The sequence below is a fragment of the Phycodurus eques genome, chromosome 8 (assembly GCF_024500275.1).
Source record: "Phycodurus eques isolate BA_2022a chromosome 8, UOR_Pequ_1.1, whole genome shotgun sequence".
NCBI classification, from domain to species: domain Eukaryota; kingdom Metazoa; phylum Chordata; class Actinopteri; order Syngnathiformes; family Syngnathidae; genus Phycodurus; species Phycodurus eques.
Genome location: NC_084532.1, coordinates 8,237,084 through 8,263,279, shown reverse-complemented (window position 1 = coordinate 8,263,279; position 26,196 = coordinate 8,237,084). Strand labels below are relative to the sequence as shown.

At 41.6% G+C, this 26,196-nt stretch overlaps 1 protein-coding gene across 4 annotated transcripts in view; it reads left to right on the top strand.

Moving 5' to 3' along the window:
• The window catches only part of kank4 (KN motif and ankyrin repeat domains 4), an 86,444-nt gene that overhangs the window by 56,722 nt on the left and 3,526 nt on the right, over positions 1-26,196 (top strand). For 3 of the 4 annotated variants that reach the window (XM_061684374.1, XM_061684377.1, XM_061684375.1), the window contains exons 2-6: positions 14,944-15,007; positions 15,555-18,761; positions 20,865-20,958; positions 24,146-24,412; positions 25,196-25,280. In XM_061684374.1, the coding sequence (XP_061540358.1) occupies positions 14,989-15,007; positions 15,555-18,761; positions 20,865-20,958; positions 24,146-24,412; positions 25,196-25,280 (3,672 nt within the window). In that variant the 5' untranslated portion in view covers positions 14,944-14,988. Of the gene's footprint in view, positions 1-2,119; positions 2,169-14,943; positions 15,008-15,554; positions 18,762-20,864; positions 20,959-24,145; positions 24,413-25,195; positions 25,281-26,196 lie in introns of those variants that run through there. The other variant, XM_061684373.1, reaches the window with a different exon arrangement.

Genomic DNA, 26,196 nt, shown 5'->3' with positions numbered 1-26,196 from the left:
CAAATATCCTTACTTTTTGTACTGTTTATTATGCCACGTTTAAAAATGAGTGTGCCAAATATGTCAAATAACAGTTGTTTGGGGTGTTTTTTATGAAATCCATTGGTGTAAAAATTGTTGTTTATTGCTCCTGGAAAAACATTTTTTCATGCTACAGTGCTGATTTGCAAGGCTAATTTGGATATACAGTAAACCTCCATCCATCAATTTTCAACACCGCTTATCCTGGTTAGGGTCGGGGGACGCTGGAGCCTATCCCAGCTGACTTCAGGCGAAAGACGGACTACACCCTGAACTGGTCGCCAGTCAGTCGCAGGACACTACAATAAACCTAATATGACCTAATATGAACAACTACAACAACGCTTATCCTGACAAGGGTCGCGAGAGTGCTGGAGCCTATCTTCGAGCAGGAAGAGCAGGGTACACCCTGAACCGGATGCCAGCCAATCGCAGGGCACATATAAACAAACAACCATTCACACTCACATTCATACCTACGGGCAATTTAGAGTCTTCAATTAACCTACCATGCATGTGTTTTTTTGGGATGTGGGAGGAAACCGGAGTGCCCGGAGAAAACCCACCCAGGCACGGGGAGAACATGCAAACTCCACACAGGCCGGGCCGGGAATTGAACCCCGGTCCTCAGAGGTGTGAGGCAGATGCTCAATCCCAGAACAGTCAAGAAATAAATTAATTTCCATCTATCAGTCTGGAAAGTGTTACAAAAGCCATTTTGAACGCTTTAGGATTCCAGTGAACCATAGGGAGAGCCATTATCCTCACAGTGAGAAAACATGGAACATTGGTGAAGCTTCCCAGGAGTGGCCGGCCTACCAAAAATTACCCCATGAGAACAGCAATGACTCATCCAGAAGGCCACAAAGGAACTCAATACAACTTCTAAGGAACTACAGGCCTCCCTTGCCTCAAGGTGACACAAAAGGAAGAGACTGAGCAAAAATAGCATCTATGGCAGAGTTCCTAGGTGAAAGCCACTGCTGACTAAAAAGAACATACAGCCTTGTCTTTTGCAAAAAACAAACAAACAAAAAAAAAACATCTGAATGATTCCCAAGACCTTTGGGAGAATATTACATGGACTGATGAGATGAAAGTTGATCTTTTTGGAAGGTGTGTTTCTCGTTACATGTAAATAAATGTAGCACAGCATAAATAAATGTAGCACAGCATTTCAGAAAAAGTACATCATACCAACAGTCAAAAATGGTGGTGGTAGTGTGATGGTCTTGGGCTGCTTTCTGCGTCAGGACCTGGAGAACTTGCTGTGATTAATGAAACCATGAATTCTGCTCTTGAACAGAAAATCCCGAAGGAGAATGTTCAGCCATCAGTTTGTGACCTCAACCTGATGTGCATTTGGCTTCTGCAGCAGGATAACAATCCTAAACACACCAGCAAGTCAACTTCTGAATGGCTTGAAAAAAACAAAATGAAGGTTTTGGAGTGGCCTAGTCAAAGTCCAGACTTGAATCCGATTGAAATGCAGCGGTATGACCTTAAAAAGGCCATTCATGCTCGAAAATCCCCCATCTTTGATACATTCAAACAATTCTTCAAGGAATAGTGGGCCAAAATATCTCCACAGAGATGTGAAAGACTCATTGCCAGTTATAGGAAATGCTTAATTTCAGTTGTTGCTGCTGAGGATGGCCCCACCAGTTATTCGGTTTTTAAATAGCTTTTTTTCCTTCATAAATGAAATCACCATTTAAAAACAGTGTTTTAAGTTTCTATTTGTCTGATATGTACATTTATTTGATGATCTTAAACATTAAAGCGGGGAAGCTATGCAAAAATATAAGATTTTGAAAAGGGGGCCAATACTTTTTCAAAGGCTACTATAAATCCTCAAAAAGTGGTGCTGGTTAAATTGCAAGTGTTCGTCCAAATGATCAAATAATAGCTCTGGGTGTGTATCCACCGATCGAGGACCCGGAGTCTATGTTTTCTTTCACTTTCCTTTCTCCACCATCCATAACCCCTGCCAACACCTCCACCCATTTCCCACCCATGTCGCTTTGGCCTGCTCCCTCCCCTTTCCTTCTGTCTGCGCTGCGGTGAAAACAGACAAGGGTCATATACTCTTACAGAAATCCGAAAGAGGAAGGACATGGGGTGAAGAACTGTGTGCCAGGAGAGAGGTAACTCTCCATGAGAATTCTCTCCTCCTTCTGACTTCTTCTTGCTCTGACAATTTTCTTTCCAGAACAGATTGCTGTACCTGAGTTTATCGATAATTTCATTTTGTTTGCTTCACATTTCTTCTTCAAGACTTCACCGCCCTCTTTCTCACTCCCTTTCCCTGTCTATTTTTTTTGCTGGGTAGAATATAGGTCACATGTGTTGCCATGGATGTGTAGGAAACCGTTTGAGAGAGAATGGGTAGTACACGATTGTATATTAGAAGATGTTTGCTGCTCAAACAGCCTCAGCAGCTGACACAATGCAGGAGAAATAATTGGACAGGTTTGCAATTAGCAAACTCTTTGTTTTGAACTACATGAATGTCACATGTGTGATGTGTTCTGTGCATTTCGTCTATGCTCATGTGTTTTCTGTGTATGTGCAAGTGGAATCAGAGTGATCCCAAAAAGAGGGAAAACAATCAATAAACACTCATTTAATGTTGTTTTCCTCCTGCCCGCTCTGCAGAATGTGCAGCTATACTGAGCCACCATGGCTCACCTAACTTCACACTCCACTGGTGTGAGACAGGCTCTACATCACATCAGAAGGTGGGAGTGTTTGTGTGTTTGTGTGCACTTACAGTATGCACACATGCGTCTTATCTCATGTTCATCCAAGTGTGGGATAATTCCTTCATAGCGTGCAGCTGCCATTTATAGTGTGTGTCCTCTCAGTGTAATTAATGAGGCATTTTGGGCATTTAGTTTTTGCAAATACCATCATACTTTATTCATATTCATTCATAAGAGCATTGTCACGGCATGTGGCTGCTGTGGCAACAGACAATATTAGCGGGTGCCCTTATTAAGTACAGAATGTGCTGGTCTGACTCCCCACAGATGTGTACCGGCCAGTGGGATGATTAAAAAAGCTGGTACTCCCAGCTTGTCGCAGACCAGTCTGCCAAATTGGCAAACAAGTACAGCGAGCCTTGCACTTGCACGAAGGTACGCTAGTTTTTAACGCTCCGCCGAAGATCTGCCATTTATGAAAAAGAGCCCTTAATATTACCTTTCAGAAACACAGAGAACGGCTTAGTAAGCCCCATCATTCACATTTTAATGGTGAATTCAACTGCCCATTTTTTTTTGTACCTGCGTGGATGAATAAGACTTTTTGATACAATTATAAATGTATTGTCAGTCAGCATGTCAAAACCTTATGTTCATTATTCAGGGTTAATAGTACTTGTTGTATTTACTGTAAACAAATTAACGACAGTGGCCTCTATACTTGATGAGTAGAAAAGCAGCTAAATGTTGGAAACATGACACAATAAAGTATGTTTTTCTCTGGTGTTTAGCAATGCAGCTTTGAGGATAATAGCAAGAATGACATCTTCAAAAGATGCATATTGAGCTATATTTTGTCCTGCCTTTTATCTGTTTGTCTCTCCATCTATCCATCTATCTGTCTCATTCTCCAATTTCATTTATCAACACATATTCTCACTCTATCACTCATCTATGAATTAATTCATATGAGATACTGCTAATGAGATGCACCTCACACACTAATCAACAGTAATGCTGTACTGTAGTTACTTTATTATGCTCATTGACCTCCGAGGAGGGAAGTAGCCCGTAGCGGTACTCGAGGTCCAACAACTGTAAGAGCTTGGCTCTGTGCTCCACTTAATAATAGATGTTGTGGTGGGTTATTTCCGTCATTGCTAATAAAAGCAGGCTGTTGTGCTGAAATAGCTTGATGGGGGCACATATACTGTAGATCGATGATGAGCCAATACGTTGGAGGAAATAATAAATCAAGCGATTGGCTGATAAACTTGAGAGTGTGACTGCTAACACACCACATCCAGACCAATATGATGACGGTGGACCCCTGCATATTTGCGGTTCTGCATTTACGAATTCCCTTTTTTTGTGGATTTTTCTATTTGGAACCTTTTCCCTGTTATTTGTGAAACGTCCCACCTATTTGCAATTGCAAGTTAGATTTTTTTTTTCATGGCCAATTACTGTGCACAGTATGTTTGCTGAGCCTCTCCCCGAGTGTTTTTGGGATCATAGTTTGTGGTATATTTATGGGTTAAACTATTAAAATAGGCAACTCTAATCAGTTTGTGAGTGACCCCAACTATTTACGGATTTTCACTATTCGCGGTCAGGCGTGGTCCCTATCCCCAACACTGGGGTCCACTGTATTTTTATTTTGTTGCTAGTTATTTCTTTCCACTTCTTTTCATCCATAACTATCAGAACAATGTCATGGATAATTTGTAGTGTTCCTTTTTCCCGATGAATCTTCCCGTAGTTAATGGGGGAAAAACATTTGGTTAATGAGAAAGTACAGTGTAAATGCAAACAGCTGATGAAATAATGTAAATGAATTGGTAGGTTATACCTTACGAGTTTCTTCTGTTTAGCACATGTTTAATGCCCACAGTAAAACACTTTGTGATATTGTATCTTTGGCATCAGCTGGATTTATTGTGTCTGTGGTAAAACCCTGCAATGTGTATTTAGCTATATTTGAAATTCAGAATGTAGAGACAGAATTGGATAACTTTGCTGAGGAAAGCATCCACAGTGTATTATTATTTTTTTAATTCACTGGCTACAACTGCAGAGACAATAAAAGGTATTTCCAATGCTCATCACTCAAGTCTGGCTAAAACAGTCAGCCTCTCTTTCTCTCCATAGACAACTTATACTTAAGCTGATTAAATGTGGTGGTAAGAAAAGCTTTTGTTTACATGGTACAGTATGTGGATTGTTGGAGATTTTGATGAATTTTTCTGTCATGGAAATCAGTCTGCACACAAATGTGCTTGCTCTTCATGGTGAAATGAATCTCTGACATGCAAGAGATCAGCTCATCAAGTGTATTATGACAGTAGGCTTTTGTGCAGTTATGTATTCCAGCATCCCAGTGACATTTTGCTAAACAGCACCATTAGGTCTTTCTCAATCAAGATAGCTTTCACGTATGGAGAGGTGCTGGACCCAAGAGCCAGCGGCGGCAGATAGATTATAATGAACAGTTTATTTAGGAAAGGTAATGGAGGTGGTCCTAGGTGGGTTGGTAGCCAGTGGCGTGGACGGGTGGCAGGCAGTGGCGAGGAATGATGTGGATCAGGAACACAGGGGTAAACACTGAGAGACACAGGAGTCAAAAAGGGAACAAGGAATAGAGTGGCTTACATGAGCTAAATGGGCCGTGGTACCGCTGGAAGTAACTGCAATACTTTGGCGAGGATTTCCAGGAACAGGCAGGCTTATATGTAGGTGGCGATGAGGGCTGATTGGAGACAGGTGTGCGGCTTGACGAAGGTGCTGAAAGAGAGAGGGGAGGGGAGAGAGAGAGGGCATAACATAAAACAATAATTGTAAATAAGCGCTACACAAAATGTAGGGTTTGCTCGCTTGAACCATCCACAACTACTACCCACTCTCTTTATGCAGAAGGGCCGAGTTTGCTTCGCGTTCGTACAAAAGGTCCAGGTTGGTGTTGGCTTAGTTCTTGCAGCACTCAATCACGACAACAATCCTTCTTATTGGAAAGCAGAAAATCTGCTTTATAAAACAAACACTGACTGCTCTTATGAGGAAAGTGGATGATGCTTTTTTTTCCAAGTATAATATACTTTATAAAATATATTCAAATGTGTATATTTAAATCCTATGACATGAATGTATTGTACACATAAACTTATATACGGCAAAGTTCTCAAGTACGTGTCTGTCTGACTTCCTTTTCAACCCCTAGTTTGGCCAGTGCCAATTTGATCTTTGGCCTCTGTGTTTGATTGAGCCCAATGAATTTGGCGTGACAATAAGTGGCCAGGGTGATTTGATGTGGCCAGGAGAAATATACACGGTATATAGCTGTTGAGCTACATTGCGGCATCTTTTACATAAATACAAGTTTTAGAACGAATCACCAATTATATAAATTGGCTGTGTCATTTATAACAATATAGCAGGAAGTTAAATTAGAATTGAAATAAGCATATTTGAGAGACTGTATGAGATAGTACTGTAGTGTTCCTGGTATGTAGCCCAAGTGGTCGGTGCCCATATAAAATACCACTGTTCTTACAATACGTCCCCTTGTTTGGTTTGCTTGCGTCTGCTCCAGGCTTAACGTTGGTAAATAGGGCCGAACAATGCTGCCGACATTCTCAGGGTGGAACAAGAATAAACGGTGATGACTGGACCCATGTCAGTACTACAATAAAGACTCTGACGTTTGTTATTTTTGATGGGTTGTGCTTCAGACTGACCCTTCTGAGAGCTAATGAGCTCATGTTAGCAACTGCAGCATGCATTCTGTGTGTTCAGGATATTGTAATGTATTCATGTTTTTAATTAGATAGAGGGTTGTGCTGAAAATGACAGAAGGGGCCAAGTCCTGCTCTGCATGTACGAGATATGAGTGCGTACAACTGCCACTCCCGAGCCTGCCTCGATTTTCACTTTCTCTCGTCTTCTCTCGTCTAACCGCCCACCTCCTGTCTGCTGACTGCAATCACCGATCCTGTTTCCCGTAGGCCTGTCATCTCCGGAGCCTGCTCTGTCACTGTATCAAGCTAATTTGATTTCTTGTATACAGGCAGCCATTAAAACTAATGATTTTCCTACTTCCTGGTGGATTGGGTCAGGCGACTTCAATGTGTTTAAATACAGAACGTTTGATGCGTGCCTGGAGTGTTTTTATATCTGCAGTCAATTAAACAACTGAGCTCAAGGTTGCCAGTTTTTAAATGATTTAGTGGATACTCTTTAAACTAGCCTCTATATAACTATGCTGATGACATTTAATGACATCCTGTTGTCAGTAGGAGCTTATTCACTACACTCTCATTACATCTTTTTTTCTGTTGCCTCTCAACCAGCTGCTGTGCCCTCTGGACTGGTGTTGACAGAATGTGGGATACATCCAACAGCTCCTATATAGGCCTACCATCACACTTCACAATATTGATACATGCACATGAACAGACATGAACATTTACGGGTAAAATGTTTGACATGCACTGCAAATCGCTTTCTTTTCACGACAATTATCGACCAGCACATTAGGTACAGGTGCTCCGTCTAAGAAGATCTACCACAAGATACGTACAGTTTCCACAGTAGCAGGCTGTGCATTTGCTTCCTCGGTCTTCAGTGGGTACTTAGCCAACTTAACGTAACTCAGAACTACAGACTACAACTACAGATACATTAATACTAAACAAAACACATTCTATAAATATGATTAGACAAAAAAATCCAACTTACACATCTTCACCTTGTCAATGTGGCGCGTATATTAACGGTGCATTTTCCCCCAATTGTGTGGCACCCCCTGATATCATGGCGCCCTTAGCATTCGCCTATTGCGCCTACTGGGCGGGCCGGCCATGCAGCTACTGTAAGCGTTGCAACCAAGAAAAAGGCTATGAAATGATGAGAATAGTAGTTGGGAATAATTGAGACAGTATCATGGAACAAATATTATACTTTAGGTTGTAAATCTTTATCAGTGCTCCTGATAGTGTTAAGACCAGCAAAGAGGGCTTTGCTCAAAATTGTACAAATCATCAATCCGAAGAATTATCTTTGCTTTTTCTTTAGATTTTTTTTTTAAGCAGACAGGCATATACTTATTAATCCCAAGAGAGGGCGCAGTATCTTAGTTTGTGAAGACATAGGCTTTTGGAACTGAGGATCATAATTTAAATTTCAGTGCGGGCAATAACAAATTGTCCATTGCTAATAGTTGAAGAGATCCTTGTCTGCATCCTGACTACAGTTAAGGGACCCTTGAGGCAACCGTCTGTGACTGCAACAAGTACTTTACATTACATGTACAATGTACAAATGTGTTAAAAAAAAACAGTTCCATGGAAGCGATATGGCATTATACTTTGAAGGTTCCATTGTAGCTCTTTTATTGGATCTCATTAGATTGTGCAGCTTCTGTATACCCAGAGACATATGAAGTTGTCTTGATGTACAGTCACTAATAAAATATTCAATGAGTATATATCCCTAAGCAAAGATATTCATTTGAAACTTCTCATAGAATGGAATCATTCATGAATCATGCACAACATGAATCATGCACAATTAGTCTCATTCAGGGCTTTATATTAAACTCTAAATACATCTTCCTAATTCATTTACAGTGCAATAATGACACGAGTCACATGTAGACAGAATGTGGATGTTTATAGACAGGGCTGAAATCAGGTCATTCGAATTTCTCGAGCTTATCTTCATCACTTGCGAAGAGCTCCGCCTTCCTGTCCGCTCCCAAGTCAGCACTGTCAAAATAACAATCACGTGTGCTCTCACAAGTGGGTCTTCTTCATGGAAATAACCAATCAGAGGAAAGGAGGCGGTCTTAGCCAAATATGGCCAACGCAGATACAAAACTGGATCAAACTGAAGTAGCTCTCAGAGGGGCCTTTTCTGGACACTCGTATCACAAAACCAAGGCATTTTTTGAAATGAAATTGACACTTTTATACTAAGTCCATGTTAGAGAGTCACTCTATGGAGGTCTAAATAGCCAAAATATGGGACCTTAAAAGAGGATTCCAGTGATGCGTCTTATTTTCCTGTGATAAATATTGAGAAAGTTATGAATCTTTAAAACCGGTGAAAATGCTTCAATTTCTGGCCAACTTCTTATCGATAAGAAGTCAATAGGATTCAAGATTTTCGGTGTGACCATTTTGTTGAATCTTCTTAATCTTTCTTAATCTTTATCAAAAGGTTGTTATCATTTAACGCTTGCTAAACAGAAACATTTGTGGGGAGTCCCTGGGACAAGCTCGCGGCTGAGCTCAACTGAGCGAAGAAATGAATCAGTTGATGAAGTTATTCCATTCAGTACGTTCACTGAAAAGGCAAAGGTGTGAGAAAGTCACATAGATGCAAGTCGCAAGTACTGGAAGTCTCAAGTCATAAGCTTCAAGCAAGTCACAAGTGACTGTGGGAAGAGAACAAATCATGATTACCATTATTATAATTATTTTTCTAACATTTGCATTACTGTTTACAACTACCAATGTATCTAACACGGTTATTGCGATAAATATTGGACTGTACTATGGGAATAAATATGTAATCATCACATTTTACAGCTACACAAGCTGTTTTTGGTGTGAGTCTGTGTCCTAAATATATTGGTGCTTATGTAAATAGGTGAACGAGAGGCATTAACTGTGTACACTTTGTAGCTTGTGGCGTTATGAAGTTCACTAGTTTACGGGCGGACGTGCCATATCCAATATGGCGGATGTGCAGCAAAAATCACAACCACAGTTTTTAATGGTTGCTATAGTCCATATTGCCGATCACTCCATTGTCTTCTCAGTTAAATCCATGACTGAAATGAAGTTTAGTTAATGTTTGATCAGATATATTGGGGAGATGAACTGTGAAGCTAACATACTGTAGCTAGCTTGCCTGCATCTGACAGATGAACATAGACCTCGTCGATGTTGTTTCTTTTATCTTTGAGTTGCAAACCTTGCATGTTGCTCTTGTCTTGTCTTTGTTTCATCAAAAAGCTCATCCACGAATCTAAATGTAATTGTTGGCGTTCCCATCCGTTCCGTGGTACTCGCTGAGTGAAGTGGCTCAGCCCTGGTCTCCCTGGCAGGCTGTTGGCAGGGTTGCCAGGTTTATGGCCCATCCGTCGAGTCTGTCATAAGATTTAGCCAAGGAAGACCCAGATCCTAAAATTGGCAACTCCAATCTAACTTGAGCCCCCCACCTCTGTGACAGACAATAAACAAGACAGTACAGACAAAAGGTTTGTATGAACGTTTGAATGAATCGTTTTGCTATAACTTTTATTGGCTCGTCATTTAATGTTACACATTACCACTGTCCCCTGAAAGCTCCCCCAAATGAAACATTGCTCTACCGCTACTGCTAAAGCTTTGTGAGGAGGAATTGCAATTAAATCATTTATCTTTTTCATTTCATTTAAATTTATCATTTACCATTTCAATTCTATTCTTTCTCCTCAATGTCCACTTCTTTTGACCTGTTTTTCTCCTCCCTTTCACTATCTCCTGTATGTATAGTACTTCATGTTTCAATAATGTTGTGATTAAATGGGGAGTGTTGTGTGGGCACTGTGTAATATTGCGATAGGGTTCTACCTCTTTCACCGGTCATGATCAGCATTTTTCAGCTCCCAAATTGGCTAATTAAGCCCTAAGGAGAGTGAGCTGCAGTTCCGTTAAGCACCAGAGAAGTCAGGAATGCTGATGTTCTGCCTACTCTTGGGACAGGAACAAGTTGCAGGTTAATGGATGGTTGCCGTGGTAACAGCCACAAGCTGTGGCATAGAATGCCACAGCTGTCAACATCTTTATTCATTATTTTTCAGCAACAATAACTGTGGTCCAGATTACCACTTCTCCATGATGTACACTGCACAGAGGCCATCCAGAACTTGTCATACTTCCTGTTTCAGCCCCTGCAAGTTGCAGTCAATTTGATTGATGACTTTACACAACACTATAGTACTTCAGAATCAGTATCTTATTTCATCCAAACAAAATTTAGGTTTGAATTATATATAACTCATTGCAGCCCATTTTATACGCTCAATTACGCCGTATAGCATGAACAATATGAAGATATTTCACTGTCAACAACTAACATGCTTTATCTTGGTGTCATACAAGCCAGTAAAGTAGTAGTGTCTGAAGCAAAACAAATGTAATTTTAAAAAAATTTCAAAGAATACATACAAAATATCAGGAGCAATATAATTTCAGATATCTGTTTACCAAAACACATCCAGCTGTCCATACATGCTAAGTTACATTTGCATCACAATCAATGCTTGATAAGATAAAGCCTCTCAGTGGGTAATACCTTCAGCCTTGTCTTAATGCATAGAATGCATGTGTATTGACACATAAAACGTATTCGCATGAAATTGGCATCCAAATGTGAAATAAAGTAGAATGACAAATAACTGTCATAAAACGTCCTACAAATTAAAGCCTTGGGACATAATAGAATGGAATTAATAAGGCACTTGTGTTTAAAAAAATAAATAAATAAATAAAGCACAATCAATCATATGTTGTGTAACAGTAATGGTAATTTAACCATGAATAATTTACCTTGGAAAATGCACCGTGTTAAACATTTAAAACCCCAGCACATACTGTATTAATTAAACAGGCTCCCGGTGCTGTCATGTCTATTTATCACATTGGGATATATTTTTCTTGTGGCACAAATTTGCACAGAAATTATCTGAGGTGTCTATAGGTAGCCTTGGATTTTGTATTTGGTTGCAAGGGAAATATAACGTTATATATTTGAATGCTACAGCTCACAAGCTCTTAGGCTTCGACAAATGCCCAAATTGTATTACTTGTATAAGATTATTTATAAATTTGATATAAACCCATGAATGTTTTACTATTCTGGCTGCATTGTTTTCCAGATCACTTTGCTCTTATGCAGCACTAAGTTCACTCAAGATTAAGCAGGCTCTATTTCAGGCTTCTGCAAGTGAAACAAAAGTTGGTATTCATTTTTAGGGGCCTATCTACTCTAATAATGGATTGATACAACAATGTCTTTTTTTTAATTGTTGTGCATGAGCTCTACTGTCTGACAATGGCGGCACTGTGTCCACCTTGTTAGAACATCCGCCTCACGGTTCTGAGGTCCCAGCCTTCCTGTGTGGAGTTTGCATGTTCTCCCCGTGTCTGTGTGTGTTTTCTCTGGGTACTTTGATTTCATCCCACATACCAAAAACATGCATGGTAGGTTAATTGGAGACTAGGTGCGATTGCGAATGATTGTTTGTCTGGCTGTGCCCTGAAATTGGCTGGGGACCAATTCTGGGTGTACCCCGCCTCTTGCCCAAAGTCAGCTGGGATAGGCTCCAGCACACACACGACCCTAGTGTGGATTAAGCGGTATAGAGAATGGATGTAAAAACTATAACAATGTAGATGTTAATATTGCTGTCATGGACTGCACAACAAACAAAAGTGGGGAAATTTCTTGGTAATTTCCCAATAAAGCAAGAAAAAAACATTGGGCTTTGTTTTCTTGACTAGCACAAATCCGCAAGGGTGCAGGTTGCACCGCGTTGTTGTAATGTCTCAGACACGCGTAGCTGGTGTATTTAACAAAAGGGGCTGTCAGTGCCAGTGGGCGTAAACACAGCCAACTTTATTCGCCGCCAATCAGAGCATCTTATTTTATTCATTCCCTTTAAGAGAGGCACAATAATGGTCTCGCATGCATGGAGAGAGGGACCTGTGCTTGACTGGAGCATTGTCACATGGCCTAGAGCTGGTGATCTGGTGAGCTGATGATTGCGGGCAACCTCAATATGTCCACAGAGCTCATTAATCTATCCCCACCCAATGCCCGACTCCTCCCCATTAAAATGGGCTAATGACGATGATAATAATGATGATGCATTCAATGAACCGCTTTCTTCAATGATTCAGAGGGTTCAATGTCCGCTGTTCACATATTTATTAATAAAATACGTCTGATCCACCCAAAATGTCCACGGAGCTCGTGTATCTGTCTTCCCACTCTGCGAGGAGGCAGGTTTGACCCGGTTTTGCGTCTTTAGTGCACCAGTGAACGTCCAATGGGATGTTTGCGCTGGTGTAGGCGTCACCACAGCCGCCTTCAACTCTCCAATCGAAGCGGGTTATTGCATACCCTTTAAAAGCGGCACAAATTGTCTTGCATGGTCTAATCATATATGTGGAAGAGGGCTCAGTGACCCATGCGTGACTGAAGCATGGAATGTTAGCAATAAACCCTTATTTAATACAATAGGAGTAGGTTATAAATCACTGGTGACTTAAATGTGTCTGCTGACCTCATTGAGCTATGTTTCCTCCGATGATCGTTTGTTCCCCCCTGCCTCTGACCCCCATAGTGGCATGCCAGCCAGTTGGTGGATATAAAAATGATATAATAATGATGATACAAATAATAATGCTTTCAATTAATTGATTTCTACAATGATTAAGAGGCTTGGGGCGGCACGGTGCCCGACTGGTTAGAGCGTCAGCCTCACAGTTCTGACGACCCGGGTTCAATCCCCGGCCCCGCCTGTGTGGAGTTTGCATGTTCTCCCCGTGCCTGCGTGGGTTTTCTCCGGGCACTCCGGTTTCCTCCCACATCCCAAAAACATGCATGAGTTGGAGACTCTAAATTACCCGTAGGCATGACTGTGGGTGCGAATGGTTGTTTGTTCCTATCTGCCCTGCGATTGACTGGCAACCAGTTCAGGGTGTACCCCGCCTCCTGCCCGATGACAGCTGGGATAGGCTCCAGCACGCCCGCGACCCTAGTGAGGAGAAGCGGCTCAGAAAATGGATGGATGGATGGATAAGAGGCTTGGAGGCCAACTTTGTGACACCATAATGTTACTCCGCCAAGCGCATCTCCAAGGGCACAAGATTCATTACACGTTGGCTACCAAGCTGGGTGGTGTAAACGCAGCGACTCTTGGACGGAAATGAAGATACATCCCTAAAAGTAGAGCCCCCTATCACCAAAATGTCACATATTGCAGGCAAAAGCCAAAGGACACACCCTCGCTCCGTCGACACCGCCCAGCTTGGCGGTCTGCCATCTAGGCAAACACACACACACACACACACACAGCGAGCACTGGCACGTATATCAAGATGTGCAACATTTGCGCTGCGGCGCACGTTGCACAGTCTACGAATATAGAGCCCATAATGGTCGGTGAAATAACTTTAAACTCAATTTACATTTTGAGATTACAACGAAAAGAATGATGTTTTTCTGTGAAACACAGTTATGTTCCAGGGCTTCTTTACTGCAGCCAACACAGGGTGTCCTGAATCTTTACAAGGTACAATGAAATCTCAAGACTAGCTAGGCATTCTGGAGTGGACTGTGCTCTTAGGGCAGGTCTTGGGCTTAGCCTCAGGTCACGGGTCCTCCAGCAGGAAAATGACCCAAAACACACAACTATAATTATCTATGAACGCAAAACAATGGACTATTTTGAACTGGTCTTCTATGAGCTCTAATCTGTGGAAGGACCTGGAGAAGGAACCATTCAAACCTGAAACAGCTGGAGCAGTTTGCTTGAGAGGATTGGGCCAAAATACCTGTCGATGTGCAGAAGTCTTATTGAAAGTCACCAAAATTATATGATTGCAGTGATTGCCTCAAACGTTTGTAGAACTAAAGGGACAATCATTTTTGTCCCGGCCACTTTCATGGTGGACAACAATTGATGGGAAATGTTTTATAATATATATTTTTTTCTTTTCAGTAAATATTTATTCATTATACTTATGTCAGTTTCAAGTTATTTCAGTAAGCAGTGTGGGTTTTTCTTTTTTTTTGTATTCTTTTACCGGAAGGGTTTCAACAATTTTGTACACGTGTATCACCCAACACTTCCGCAATGATTGTCTTCATGTGTACTATGCCAGTAACCAAGGTTAACTTTATGTAGAGAGGCTATAGAATGTATAGCTTCTCCTCTGATACATAAGTGGGGTAATTTGCATTTTATTTTTTAGTGTAAGTTAATTAATCATTGGAAATTTTTAATGGGTCCCGGTCATGAAATAGCTTCAGTCGATAAAACCTCAAGATGCAGATCTTTTAATCGTTTTCTTTTTCTAGTATTCACATTTCTTGTGATATTAATTACTTTCGTCTGATTTTCTCAAATGTTTTTTTTTTTCCTATTTTATTTTATTTTCTGTAGGCTGCAACGCCAAACCATTGTCGATGACTGAGATCTCTGCATCCCATGATGGACAAAAAAAGTGGTGAGGGTCACCAGTGATTTTACCAAGGATGTTGGCAAATGATATGATTTTTGTACATCTTAGTGAGCTCGCTATGTAATGTAGCGACATATTTTTTTCATGTTTATTTCATGACGCAACATACAGCATGCTGTAGAGAAAAAAGTAATTTCCTCTTCCTGTTGTTGACAAAGGTTTCTAAATGTTTATTTTTCAGCTAATAACTCTCCTCATTTCAAAGTCTGTTTCTGAGATTAGACAGCATGGGTCGGATGGGCATGGTGGAACATTAGTTTTGGTGCAATCACTGCATGATAATTGCTTCTCAGCAAGTCATATGGTTTTAGTTATCAGAATACTTTTGTGTACTGCACCATGTTTCTAGCATGTTAGTATAACTGGGTTTAGTTAACCAATGATAATTTCTCTCTGTATTTTGTCAAGCAGCTAAAAAAAGGGAATACGTTTTGCTTTTACAATTTTGGCTTGAATTAGATCATTATTATATAGTTAGTACTTGTTGGAGGAAAAACTTTGACTAATTTACTGTGATATTTCTCCATACCAGCCAATGGCTTTCAGACAACGGCCAGTGAAGGTGGTGTTCAGAGAAAGCAACTACCCTACTCAGTAGAAACACCTTATGGTTTCCACCTGGACTTGGATTTTCTCAAATATGTGGATGATATTGAAAAAGGCAATACCATCAAAAGAGTCCACATCCAACGTCGGATCAAGGGTCCTCCCAAATTCAGTACTCTGCCCAGAAATTTCAGTCTTCCAGGGCATGTGATCCGGCCAGCCCCTAAAGACAGTCTGTGGACTGGGATATCCACATTGGGACCAACACCTAAATCACGGCTAACAGAGGTTCCGCAGATCTCTGATTTGAGAGCAAATGAAGGAGGAACATCATGCCAAGGGACAGCTATCCAGCCAACGAGTGTTTTTTCAGCTAGGCTCCGAGGTGATGGAATTCTGGGAGCTCAGGGTATTGAAGAAAAAATTACCGGCACAAAAAATCGTCCCAACTTGCTTAGAGCATCAAGTATGCCTATCACATTACAACAGCGGAAAGGTTCTGATTCAAGTAGCCCAGACCGTATTGTGGGAACACCAGAGAATGGCTCAACTGAAAACATGTTTAGAGCATCACCAGATATAACAGAAAGAAGATGTGTTACCCAAGAACGAGTGGGGATTCACCAGCAGATCACAGTGGCTTTGAAGCGGGTCAGAGAGCTTGAAGAACAGGTCAAAACCATCCCTGAGCTTAAGGCTCAGATCTGTTCACTAAGGTTGGAAAGGGAGCAGCTACTATGTCAGCTTCAGGCCCAGGAAAAGGCCCAGACTTCCACATTATCATCTAAAATGGCTCCATGTGCTGATGTTAGGATAGAAACCCAACCACAAGCTAGCAGAGAAGGGTTTAATTTATTTCTGACACCTCAACTTAATGAGCATTTGACAAGAAAGGCAGTAACTGAGGAAAAGAAACAGGGTAGCCCAGAGGCAATTATTATGCTTCAAAAAGAGGCGGTAAATCAAGGATTGATTAAGAGTTTCTGTCAACAAGAATCTAACATTCAAACACAGCTGCTAGAAAAATGTGACCAACACAAAGAGACTGTAGGGAGTCCACTTGAACATGCAGGGCAGGAAGATGGTAATGCAACAATGGGAGATAATTTTGGGGATTCGAGGAGTGTACATAATCTGCATGAAAAGCTAGTAATACTGGAGGCTAAACTTCTTAAGGCGAGTCAAGAGCTGGAGAGAACTAATGATCTGTTGAAAGAACAAATCGTGGAAAATCAAGTGAAAGAGGAGAAAATACTACAGCTAAGTGAGGGAATAAGAGTAGAGGTGTGTCCATCAGAAACACACTGCAGACCGAGAAGAGAAAGTATAGACACAGGGACAGAGACTGAAAGAGTAGACTATGCCAACCAGGAGACAGAGACACAATCACCTGGTACAGTAGATCAAGGAACTGATACCGAAAGAATCTGTATTGTGTGCATCCCTGTACCACAATCTGGATGTATTGATCAAGAAACGGAGACGACCAAGGTGGACAGTCAGGACAAAGTGACAGAAGTTGGGGCAGAAGGTTTTCTTGTTAGTGCACAACTACCTGTAGTCAACAGTATGGAACAGGGTACAGTCACTGAAAGAGCAAAGACTAAGGATCAGATGACTGAAACAACTGTAACTAAATCAGAGGGAGAGACAGACCATCCACAGAGGTCAAGGGCTAGCAGTGTTGATAGGGGGACAGAGACAGAGAGGATGCACACAATGGACAGGGTGACTGAGACAGAGGTAGCACAGATGAATGACCAGCATACTGAGACAGACGTAGAAAGAGTGCAAGACCACATTCCAGTCAGAAATGCTGAAACAGAGAGTCATGAGATTGAAAATACAGGAAACCAGAGGGATGAGGTTTATATTCGGGTCAGTGAAAGTGAAGAAGGCAAGAAAATAAATGAAGGAATTCAGAAAGATCACAGAGACGAAGTTATTACAGATATGTCTGTTTCAGTTCAAATAAGTGGGATTAAAAAAGAAACTGTAGCTTCACATTTTGTTAACCCGACCGAAGAAAGTAGAAGTTCAAGAGTGGTAATAGAAGAACATGCAGAGACTACACCAGAAGTAAGCCTTGTGCAAAAGAACTCAGAAACAAAAGCAATATTACTCTTAGAGAGTGTTGAAACACAGCATGTTTCACGGAGTGCAGGAGAGTCTTTGGGTACTGTCACTGTTGTAGTAGCATCAGAGAGTGCCACAGTGAAGACAGGAGTTCCAGTAAGACCCCAGAGAGGCCATAGGCCATCATCAGATCAGTCACAACCAACACCTCAACTTCAAGCTGCTCCTGTGTCTCCTCGTAGGGGATCCAGTGAAATTCAAGGTCAGCAGTCAAAAACTGACTCTCAATCCTCTGCAGAACTCTCCAACCGACAGCTAAAACATGAATCCCCATCTCAGTCTCAGTCTGGGGACAAAACTGCGGTGATATCATGTGAAGAGTCTAAATTGCAACCTCAAACTGAGATTCAAAGCCCATCATCAAGCGCCAAGGAAGTCCAAACTCGACCAAAATCTATCCAAGCCCCGTCTAAAACTACAACTCGACAGGATTCAAAAGAAATCAAAGCACCCACTAGAGTATCTAGTGTATCACAACCTTTGAGACGCAGATCTGGAGATGGCCATACACACCCAAGACGTCAGGCATCGGTTGAAATCCAATCTCCATCTCGAAGTTTGTCCGAGGAGAGTCAACCCCTTAAGAAAGAACCTGAACAACAGACTTTATGCAGAGGCGTCAGTGAAACAGCTCAGCATCAGAGTTCTGCTGAAGCATTGACCTCACGTCGTAATATTGACGAAGCGCAGCAGGTACGCAGAGACTCAAGTGAGTCACCAACCTCGCCTGCGGCTTTAGGTCAAGTCGTAACCCGGATAACAGGGCTTCTGGGGGAGCAGTGGGCTCAGTTGGGGAGCAGCTCTGGAGTGCAACCCTTGGTCAGCCAGCAGCAGAATCCTAGCACACAAAAACAGACGCCAGGGAAAAGCACGGAGGCAGGAAAGGGAGCCTCAGCCAAGCCTGCGGGAAAAGCAGCAACCACAGGGAAACCAGCAGGGAAGCCTGGTCCCTCCAAAATGAGCTCTATTCAGAGTCAGTTGGTCAGTTCCCTTAGTGTTCTTTCTGCCTTTTACTCACAAGGCCAGAAAGCTGCTGCTAACAAACAGCAAGAACAAGGTAAGCCCTAACCTAATGTAATAGCAAAGCTATATAATGGCAGTTAATTGCTTGAATGACCAGAGAAGTTTATTTGTAGTAATTCACCTGATCTTATGATATACAATTATTACAATTCATTTAATTTTGTGTCCATCCATTTTGTATAGTACTTGTCCTTATTTGAAAATTGATTAACACAATATTTAATTACACAATTGATCTCATCCAGTTTTATCACACATTGGTTCTGAAAGGCTGGAAGATCAAATATAAGAAAAGCAATGATGTAATAGTCATGGTATTGCTAGAACACAGTAAGCTTCCATTAAGATTACTGCAATGTTATTTCAGTGCTTCACAGGTCAGGTAGGCCTATTTGGGCAGTACTATATAACTTTAATTCATCCATTTTCTGAGCCGCTTCTCCTCACTAGGGTCGCGGGCGTGCTGGAGCCTATCCCAGCTGTCATCGGGCAGGAGGCGGGGTACACCCTGAACTGGTTGCCAGCCAATCGCAGGGCACATACAAACAAACAACCATACGCACTCACATGGACACCTACGGGCAATTTAGAGTCTCCAATTAATGCATGTTTTTGGGATGTGGGAGGAAATCGGAGTGCCTGGAGAAAACCCACGCAGGCACGGGGAGAACATGCAAACTCCACACAGGCGGGGCCGGGGATTGAACCCGGGTCCTCAGAACTGTGAAGCTGACGCTCTAACCAGTCGTCCACCGTGCCGCCTAACTTTAATTCATTTTTTAAAAAAATATTTGGCAGTTTGCTTGCAATCATACAAAATATCAACCACTACTGTTCTCCCTTGAAGGCCTCCGCATCAACCGCATCAGCGGGATAACTCCTTTGCCGGACAAACAAAAGAATACCATGTTGTCTGCCCCCGCCACCCCTACATGCTATGGCCGATAGATAGACAGATAATTGCGGATTTATTTTTGGATTTGAAAAGAAAAACAGGTGCAAATAATTTCGAGACATATCTCTCTCTCCCCCAAAGTTGAATGAGTTGATTAAAGCACACACATCAAAGTGGTGTCTTTCTTTCCTCCCCTGATGTCTCAAAATTATGTTTATGGCCTGGGAGTTTCCGTACAGACTTGCTCTCTGTGCTATCAGACATAGTTTATGTTCTGAGTTCATTTTAAGTTCAGTGCAGGAGCACAAAAGCTTCTAAGTGTGCATGTGTGTGTCCGTGGTTAAGGTTTACTGTACATAAGCTCATTATTATGACATTGTCTGTGAATTTTTTTCTTTTGTTTGTTTTTGCTATTTACCATCACTGGCAACACAAGGTTCTTGTCTACCAATAACAATGTTTTGACATCAGAAAGAAATGTATATAAAATATTCTCAGTCATTCAATTCCATTTTAATTTCAAAACACAGTATGGTGCCCTGACCAAGTGAGGCAGCACATTAGGGTGAATGACAATATATTTTATTGCAACCTGTGTTTTAACAATCCCCATCCTGATGCATTTAAGTGATAATGGCCATCATTCTTCCGTGACACAGTTTCTTTGGGGGTGGGATTGAGCCCAAAGCCGCATCCTTCTGTCTTGCATAAAACATGGAAGAGCCTTTACATTAAGACCATCACAACCACGCTGGGCTTTGAGCACATGAAAGTCAGGAATAGAGCAACATTACTTGTAAATCAATTACATTTCTGTTATATACATTAGGTGGCCTATCAAGGTTGTATGTGATCAATAAGGCTTAATCAAGATGTATAGATAGAAACACAATGGACACAATATTGTGTCAGACAATACTCAGTTATTCAATCAGGGGTTTGGCTAGGCCCCTAAATCCCCTGTAAATATTAATTCTTCCACCCATCAAGACATTTTGGAGGAAGTCCCTTTTGGTTCTAGCATAACTATAGACATCTGTCAAATACGTACATCAATCAATAGTGGAAGCATATCAGTGCTTAACTTTAGTAAAGCCCCTATTTAAATGCGAGGATGGCCGGATGAAAGGATGTACGGATGACGATGGATTAATGGATGGACTAAAAGATTAAGAAAATGTACTCTGTACTTTACAGAATTTGCAAATCACTTTTCCCTCTCATGTTCTGTCCTTCTCCCAGGTCTCAAATCTATTATGAAGAAAAATGGGGTTGCTGACAAGCAGGGGAATAAGGGAACCAAGAAAAACTTGAAGTTTGTCGGGGTGAATGGAGGGTAAAATCAGTTTAATCAGTGTCCAATCTGTCTGTGTTTAATAGCTTAATCTAGGCTGCACTCGTGCGTGGGTGTGTGTATGTGTGTGTATTTCTCTTTGTGTGGTTGAGCTCATCATCATTGTCTTTCTCTGTCCATGTTTGCATAATTGTACAGTAACAGAATGCCCATCTTAATAGACTTAATTCACTTGAACAGGAATGGATTTTCTGCGTTTTGTTACTTTAGGCTACATTTCCATTATGTTCATTGTGGCCACGGCAGCCCCGTTTGCCCTCAATGTAGTGCGCCCTGGGATTTTGGTTATTTTTTTTCTCCGTATTCAAGGCTTGCTAAATTTTCTCACGGTTTATCCCGGCGGGATTGACAGAGCTGCTGAATCCCAGAGGCTCAAACGCCAACTCCACGGTTTACCACAGTTGCTTGTACTTCTCCTCCTGGCCTGTCAAGTTCTGATGGGGTCCCTCACGTTTCTCACAATTTGTCAAGGCTTTCTATGGATAAAACGCGGGTCCCGGGCAGCCACAGCAGAGACTAATGAAGCTCCCCCACCGGACCGGTTACAGAGTGTTATCGGTGCGGAGGGGCACCTAAAGCCTCTCAATAAATGATTAATAATGTTAAATTTCCCCCAACAGCTAATTCACAAATCCATCTCTTGTGCCCAAAAATGCAAAAGAGCCTCGTATGCACATACACACTGCACAGTGTGCTGCATTGCCAGAAAAGAGACAGAGACATTGTCTCTGTCTCTGTCTGTCTCTCTCTCTCTCTCTCTCTGTCGCTCCCTCTCTCACTTGCTCGCATGCACGCACATACACTTTATAAAAGTTGTAGGCGTACACCCTAGCTCGCTGTGAGAACTGTGGCAAAACAGGACAAAATGTGTAACAAATGAGGCAGAATGTGACTTGACTGTGAGATGACAGGGAATACATAGGTCTACGCTTCCCATCCCACTGAGGACACCTACAAGTCCGTATACGCCCTGTTACGTACTGTCAGGTTTAGCTGCATTGCCTGTGTTTGACTAGGGCTGACTAGGTTTCTCGTTTGCACCTTGACTGTCGTGGCAATTTTTTGACAGCTGAAAAAAGTTGCACGGCGATCGCAGCTGGTCACGTTTGTCCATGCCGTCCCCCAATGTTGTCTCATGACCATCCTGTTTTGTTCACCGTGGCTGCTGGGAACATGGCGTTAACGCAGCTTAATATAGATTTCTGTACTATTCGGTAATGCCTCTTTGTCATGTTTTCAAAATGTGCTTTTCTATAGTAGGTGCATACAAGCACAACTCAACACAAGTTTGATGCTGCTTTATAGTCACTTGTCATCTTAACTCTGTTAGTCATTGATGCAAAATAGGTGGCACACTTTCTTGAGTTTTGCCTCACTGCTGCTGATACTATCAAGTGTGAAAGTGAGTTTACTGTGATGCACTTGTTACGCTAGGCATTTATTTCATTTGTTAGAGGAGATAATATCAAGCTTTTGGATGCCATGATCAGGATTTTGACAGCACTCCTCATAAAATAGACATTTTAAAACATGGTTTTGTCTCCACACAACAATAACGTCTGTAACTCGCTCTCGTTGTGAGTCGCACTTTTTTCCGTTATTGTGTGCTTCATTTCCAAATTGTCTGACTTAATCTCACAGACCAAATATGCTTCAGATTGTGTCTGGATACGTATGACTGAAACAGATCCCGAGTGAAACACAGGGTGAACGTTTACAGTACCGCTTTATGTTTAGCGTTACGAAGATAGGATAGGATGGAAGGAAGCTAGTAGTGGAGTTCAGCTCATTGATGATACCTCTCAAAGTGTTCAGTTGAGTCCAGAATAATCATGAAAATCCTTTAAAACCAGAAAGAATGCTGAAATTTGTTATCATAAGTACTATTATTGTAATAATAGTAAGAGTAGTAGTAGTAGTTTTTTTTAAGATTGCCTATTTTGTTCTCTCCCAAGATTCTCTGGAATCCAGAGAATTTTGCGGCCTAAAACCAAATAACCATGAATCAGTAATTACTCATTACAGAGGTGCCCTCATAGTGCCCGCATATATCATGATATTCCTTTACTGAACAAGGCTGTGTTTCGCTCAAGGGTGCACAGATGTGAGCAGGTAAACATACCTGAAATAGATCTTTATTTACATGTCTTACTGCAAAGGATGCTTTGGATATGTGGGCCAACGTTGTATTAAACAAGCATCTTTTTCATTTCACAGGGAAGACCTTTTAGTGTGTATTTAACCACGGCTCGTGTTGGCTCGTTAATTGCTTTCATATTAGTAGTCGCAGCCTTGGTGTTGCTGTGATGTGGTTGCCTGTGTATTTGTTCAAAGTCTGTACACATGGTTAAATTTAGGGAAAACACATCCCGCAAAGCTCATGGTGGACAAAATGTTATCTGTCAGCGTTTGGTGGTGGAGGCACAGGTGCAAATGCGTGAAGACTGACAGCCGTACAGGCGTGAAACTCAAATACAGTTTATGTACTAAAGGGGAAAAAAAGCCAAAAGCCTTTTGGATGTCCAGGTTTAAAAAAAAAAAAATAAAAAAAATAAGCACAGAGTCTGACTCGCCACAAATAATGACAGTCAGTCAAAGACTGAATAGACACAAGCAAACTAAATAACTAAGGAGACAATGAAGCACACGACACGTTGGCAAGAGCTGATTGGAAGAGACATAACAGGACGAGCCGGCACGGTGGGCGACTGGTTAGCACATCTGCCTCACAGTTCTGAGAACCGGGTTTCAAATCCCATTGGGCATTATCAGCGCCATCTATAGCGAGAGACTTTGGAAGCACAATTTTTTGAACAGGGAAAGCTGATTTTTGTTTCAGTTCAGCTCATCTGTTTGGACTTTTGTACCAGAGGGTCATGGTTCTACTCTTGCTGCGGACAAATGTTTAACGGCAACTAGTTGTTGGAGAGTTGCTAGTCTATACCCGACCACTGTCAATGTTTCCTTGATCGAGGCACTATCCCCAGCACATTTGTATCCACCTTATTCTGACATTCCTCCTTTCATGCCTGCATGTGTGTGAGTGGCTTCTCTGTGTGGTGTGCAATACAAATACACAACAGAATTTCCCCTTGAGGGATTGTAACGAGTAACTAAAATATAAAAACGAAAGAACGGTTACCATCATGACTTTGCTGTTTCCGGCCAGGTATGAGAGCACGTCGAGCGACGAGTCCAGTGGAGATGAGGAAGCAAAAGTGGACATTGGAGGAGAGGGGGGCAGCTCACAGGCAGAGGAGGAAAAAGACAAGGAGCCAGCATCAGCAGAAAAGCCTGAGGAGGGAGCAGATGCACAAGCGAAAGATGCTGAAATCTTGCCCAGCGAAGAGGCTGCAGTAGCTGCAGAGAAAGAGAGCAGTGAAGATTTGCTGGATTCAAAGGGGAGCCACGGGCTCCTCGGGGAAGAGGCTGAAGGGTGAGATAGATTTAAAGAAGGGACTCATTCATGCTCACACAGCTGACATTTTTATGGTGGATTTGAATATTTTTTGCAGTCTTTCAAACTAACTCCAAATAAGCGTTTGAACGGTTGTTTATCCCTGCAACTTAAACAGTACATCTTGCCAAATTACTACTATAACCAATGAGCACGTTGACCTTTCCCATGGAGATGATAGTGTCAAGTAATTGACATGCATTACAGTCAAATAATGAATCATGTAGATCGGCGATTCTCAAAGTGTGGTACTTCTACCACTCACGGTATGCAAAATCACAGAATCACTGCCTTAATACAGTTCAGTTGTAGTTAACGTTTTAGTGTAATACATTTGCTTGTAATCGTTTAAGAACTGTTTTTTTTTTATTTCGGTATTTTTTTGTAACTTTAAAGCAATACATTTGAATTGAATCATTATTAAAGTTAATATATATATTTTTTAATTAACCTCTATTTAAGCACAGTGTTAATGTTCAATCTGTGCACAATGTTACGGTGGCCTGCAATAATATCAAATATACACTACCAGTCAAAAGTTTTGAAACACTTGATCATGCTATTAAACGGAGAAGTTTCTCCGAATATTTGACAGAACAAAGATCCTCTCATATTTGAAGAACCCTCGGGCCTACTGTGCTACTGTATTTTAATGTTGAGACCAAAGCAAAGACTTTGAGAACCACCATGTACTTTGTAGATTGTCCTGCATTATTACATATTCATGATACTAATCTTTAACTACTGAACATTTTATTTCAGGGAAAAAGTTGACAAGAGCTTTATTGATGCCTGCCTCTATGTTAAGGATCGCATGGAGGAGGTTACCTCACCAGATAAAGAAATGGTAAGGATTTTTGACCTACTGAAAGAACTTTAAAGTTAATATTTTCATGTAAATTGCTGTTATAAAGTAAAAGTGACAGCACGGTGGACGCCTGGCTAGCACATCTGCCTCACAGTTCTGGGGAGCGGGGTTCAAATCCCAGCCCCGCCTGTGTGGAGTTTGCATGTTCTCCCCGTGCCAGGGTGGGTTTTCTCCGGGCACTCCGGTTTCCTCCCACATCCCCAAAAACATACATGGCAGGTTGAGTGAAGACTCTAAATTGCCCGTAGGTGTGAATGTGAGTGCGATTGGCTGGCGACCAGTTGAGGGTGTACTCCGCCTCTCGCCCGAAGATAGCTGGGATAGGCTCCAGCACGCCCGCGATCCTCGTGAGGATAAGCAGTACAGAAAATGGATGGATGGAAAAGTACAAGTGCAGTTTGGTTCAATAAATACAGTATCTTTAGAAGTGTAAAGCTCAACTAGTTGTCGGAGAGCCGCTAGTCTGCGTTCGGATTACTGTTGAGGTGGCCTTGAGTCAGGCACCTAACACCCCCTGCCTCAGCTCAGTCAGTCCGTACATTCCTGCCTGTGTGCAGTCCGCTTAATATCTCCTTGAAAGATAGAACTAGTAAAATATGAAAAATAAATCAAACATCTGAGCTAGACCGTGCTGTCTTGTGATCAACAACAACAACAACAACAACAACAAAATCTTCACTTCTGTCCAACATCGTGAATTAATTTTTGGGCAAACAAAGCTTGTCTTCTTCCTGCCCTAAACAGCCACATGGGATGGGACTGCAAGCCACATTCGTATTTTCCACTTGATGGATATTTCTCTTGCTGGGAAAAAGATGCCTTGTCTTTGTCCTGTCCCTAATTACATTTTTGCAAAAGTAATTAAAAAAAAAACAACAAAAAACAAAACAAATGT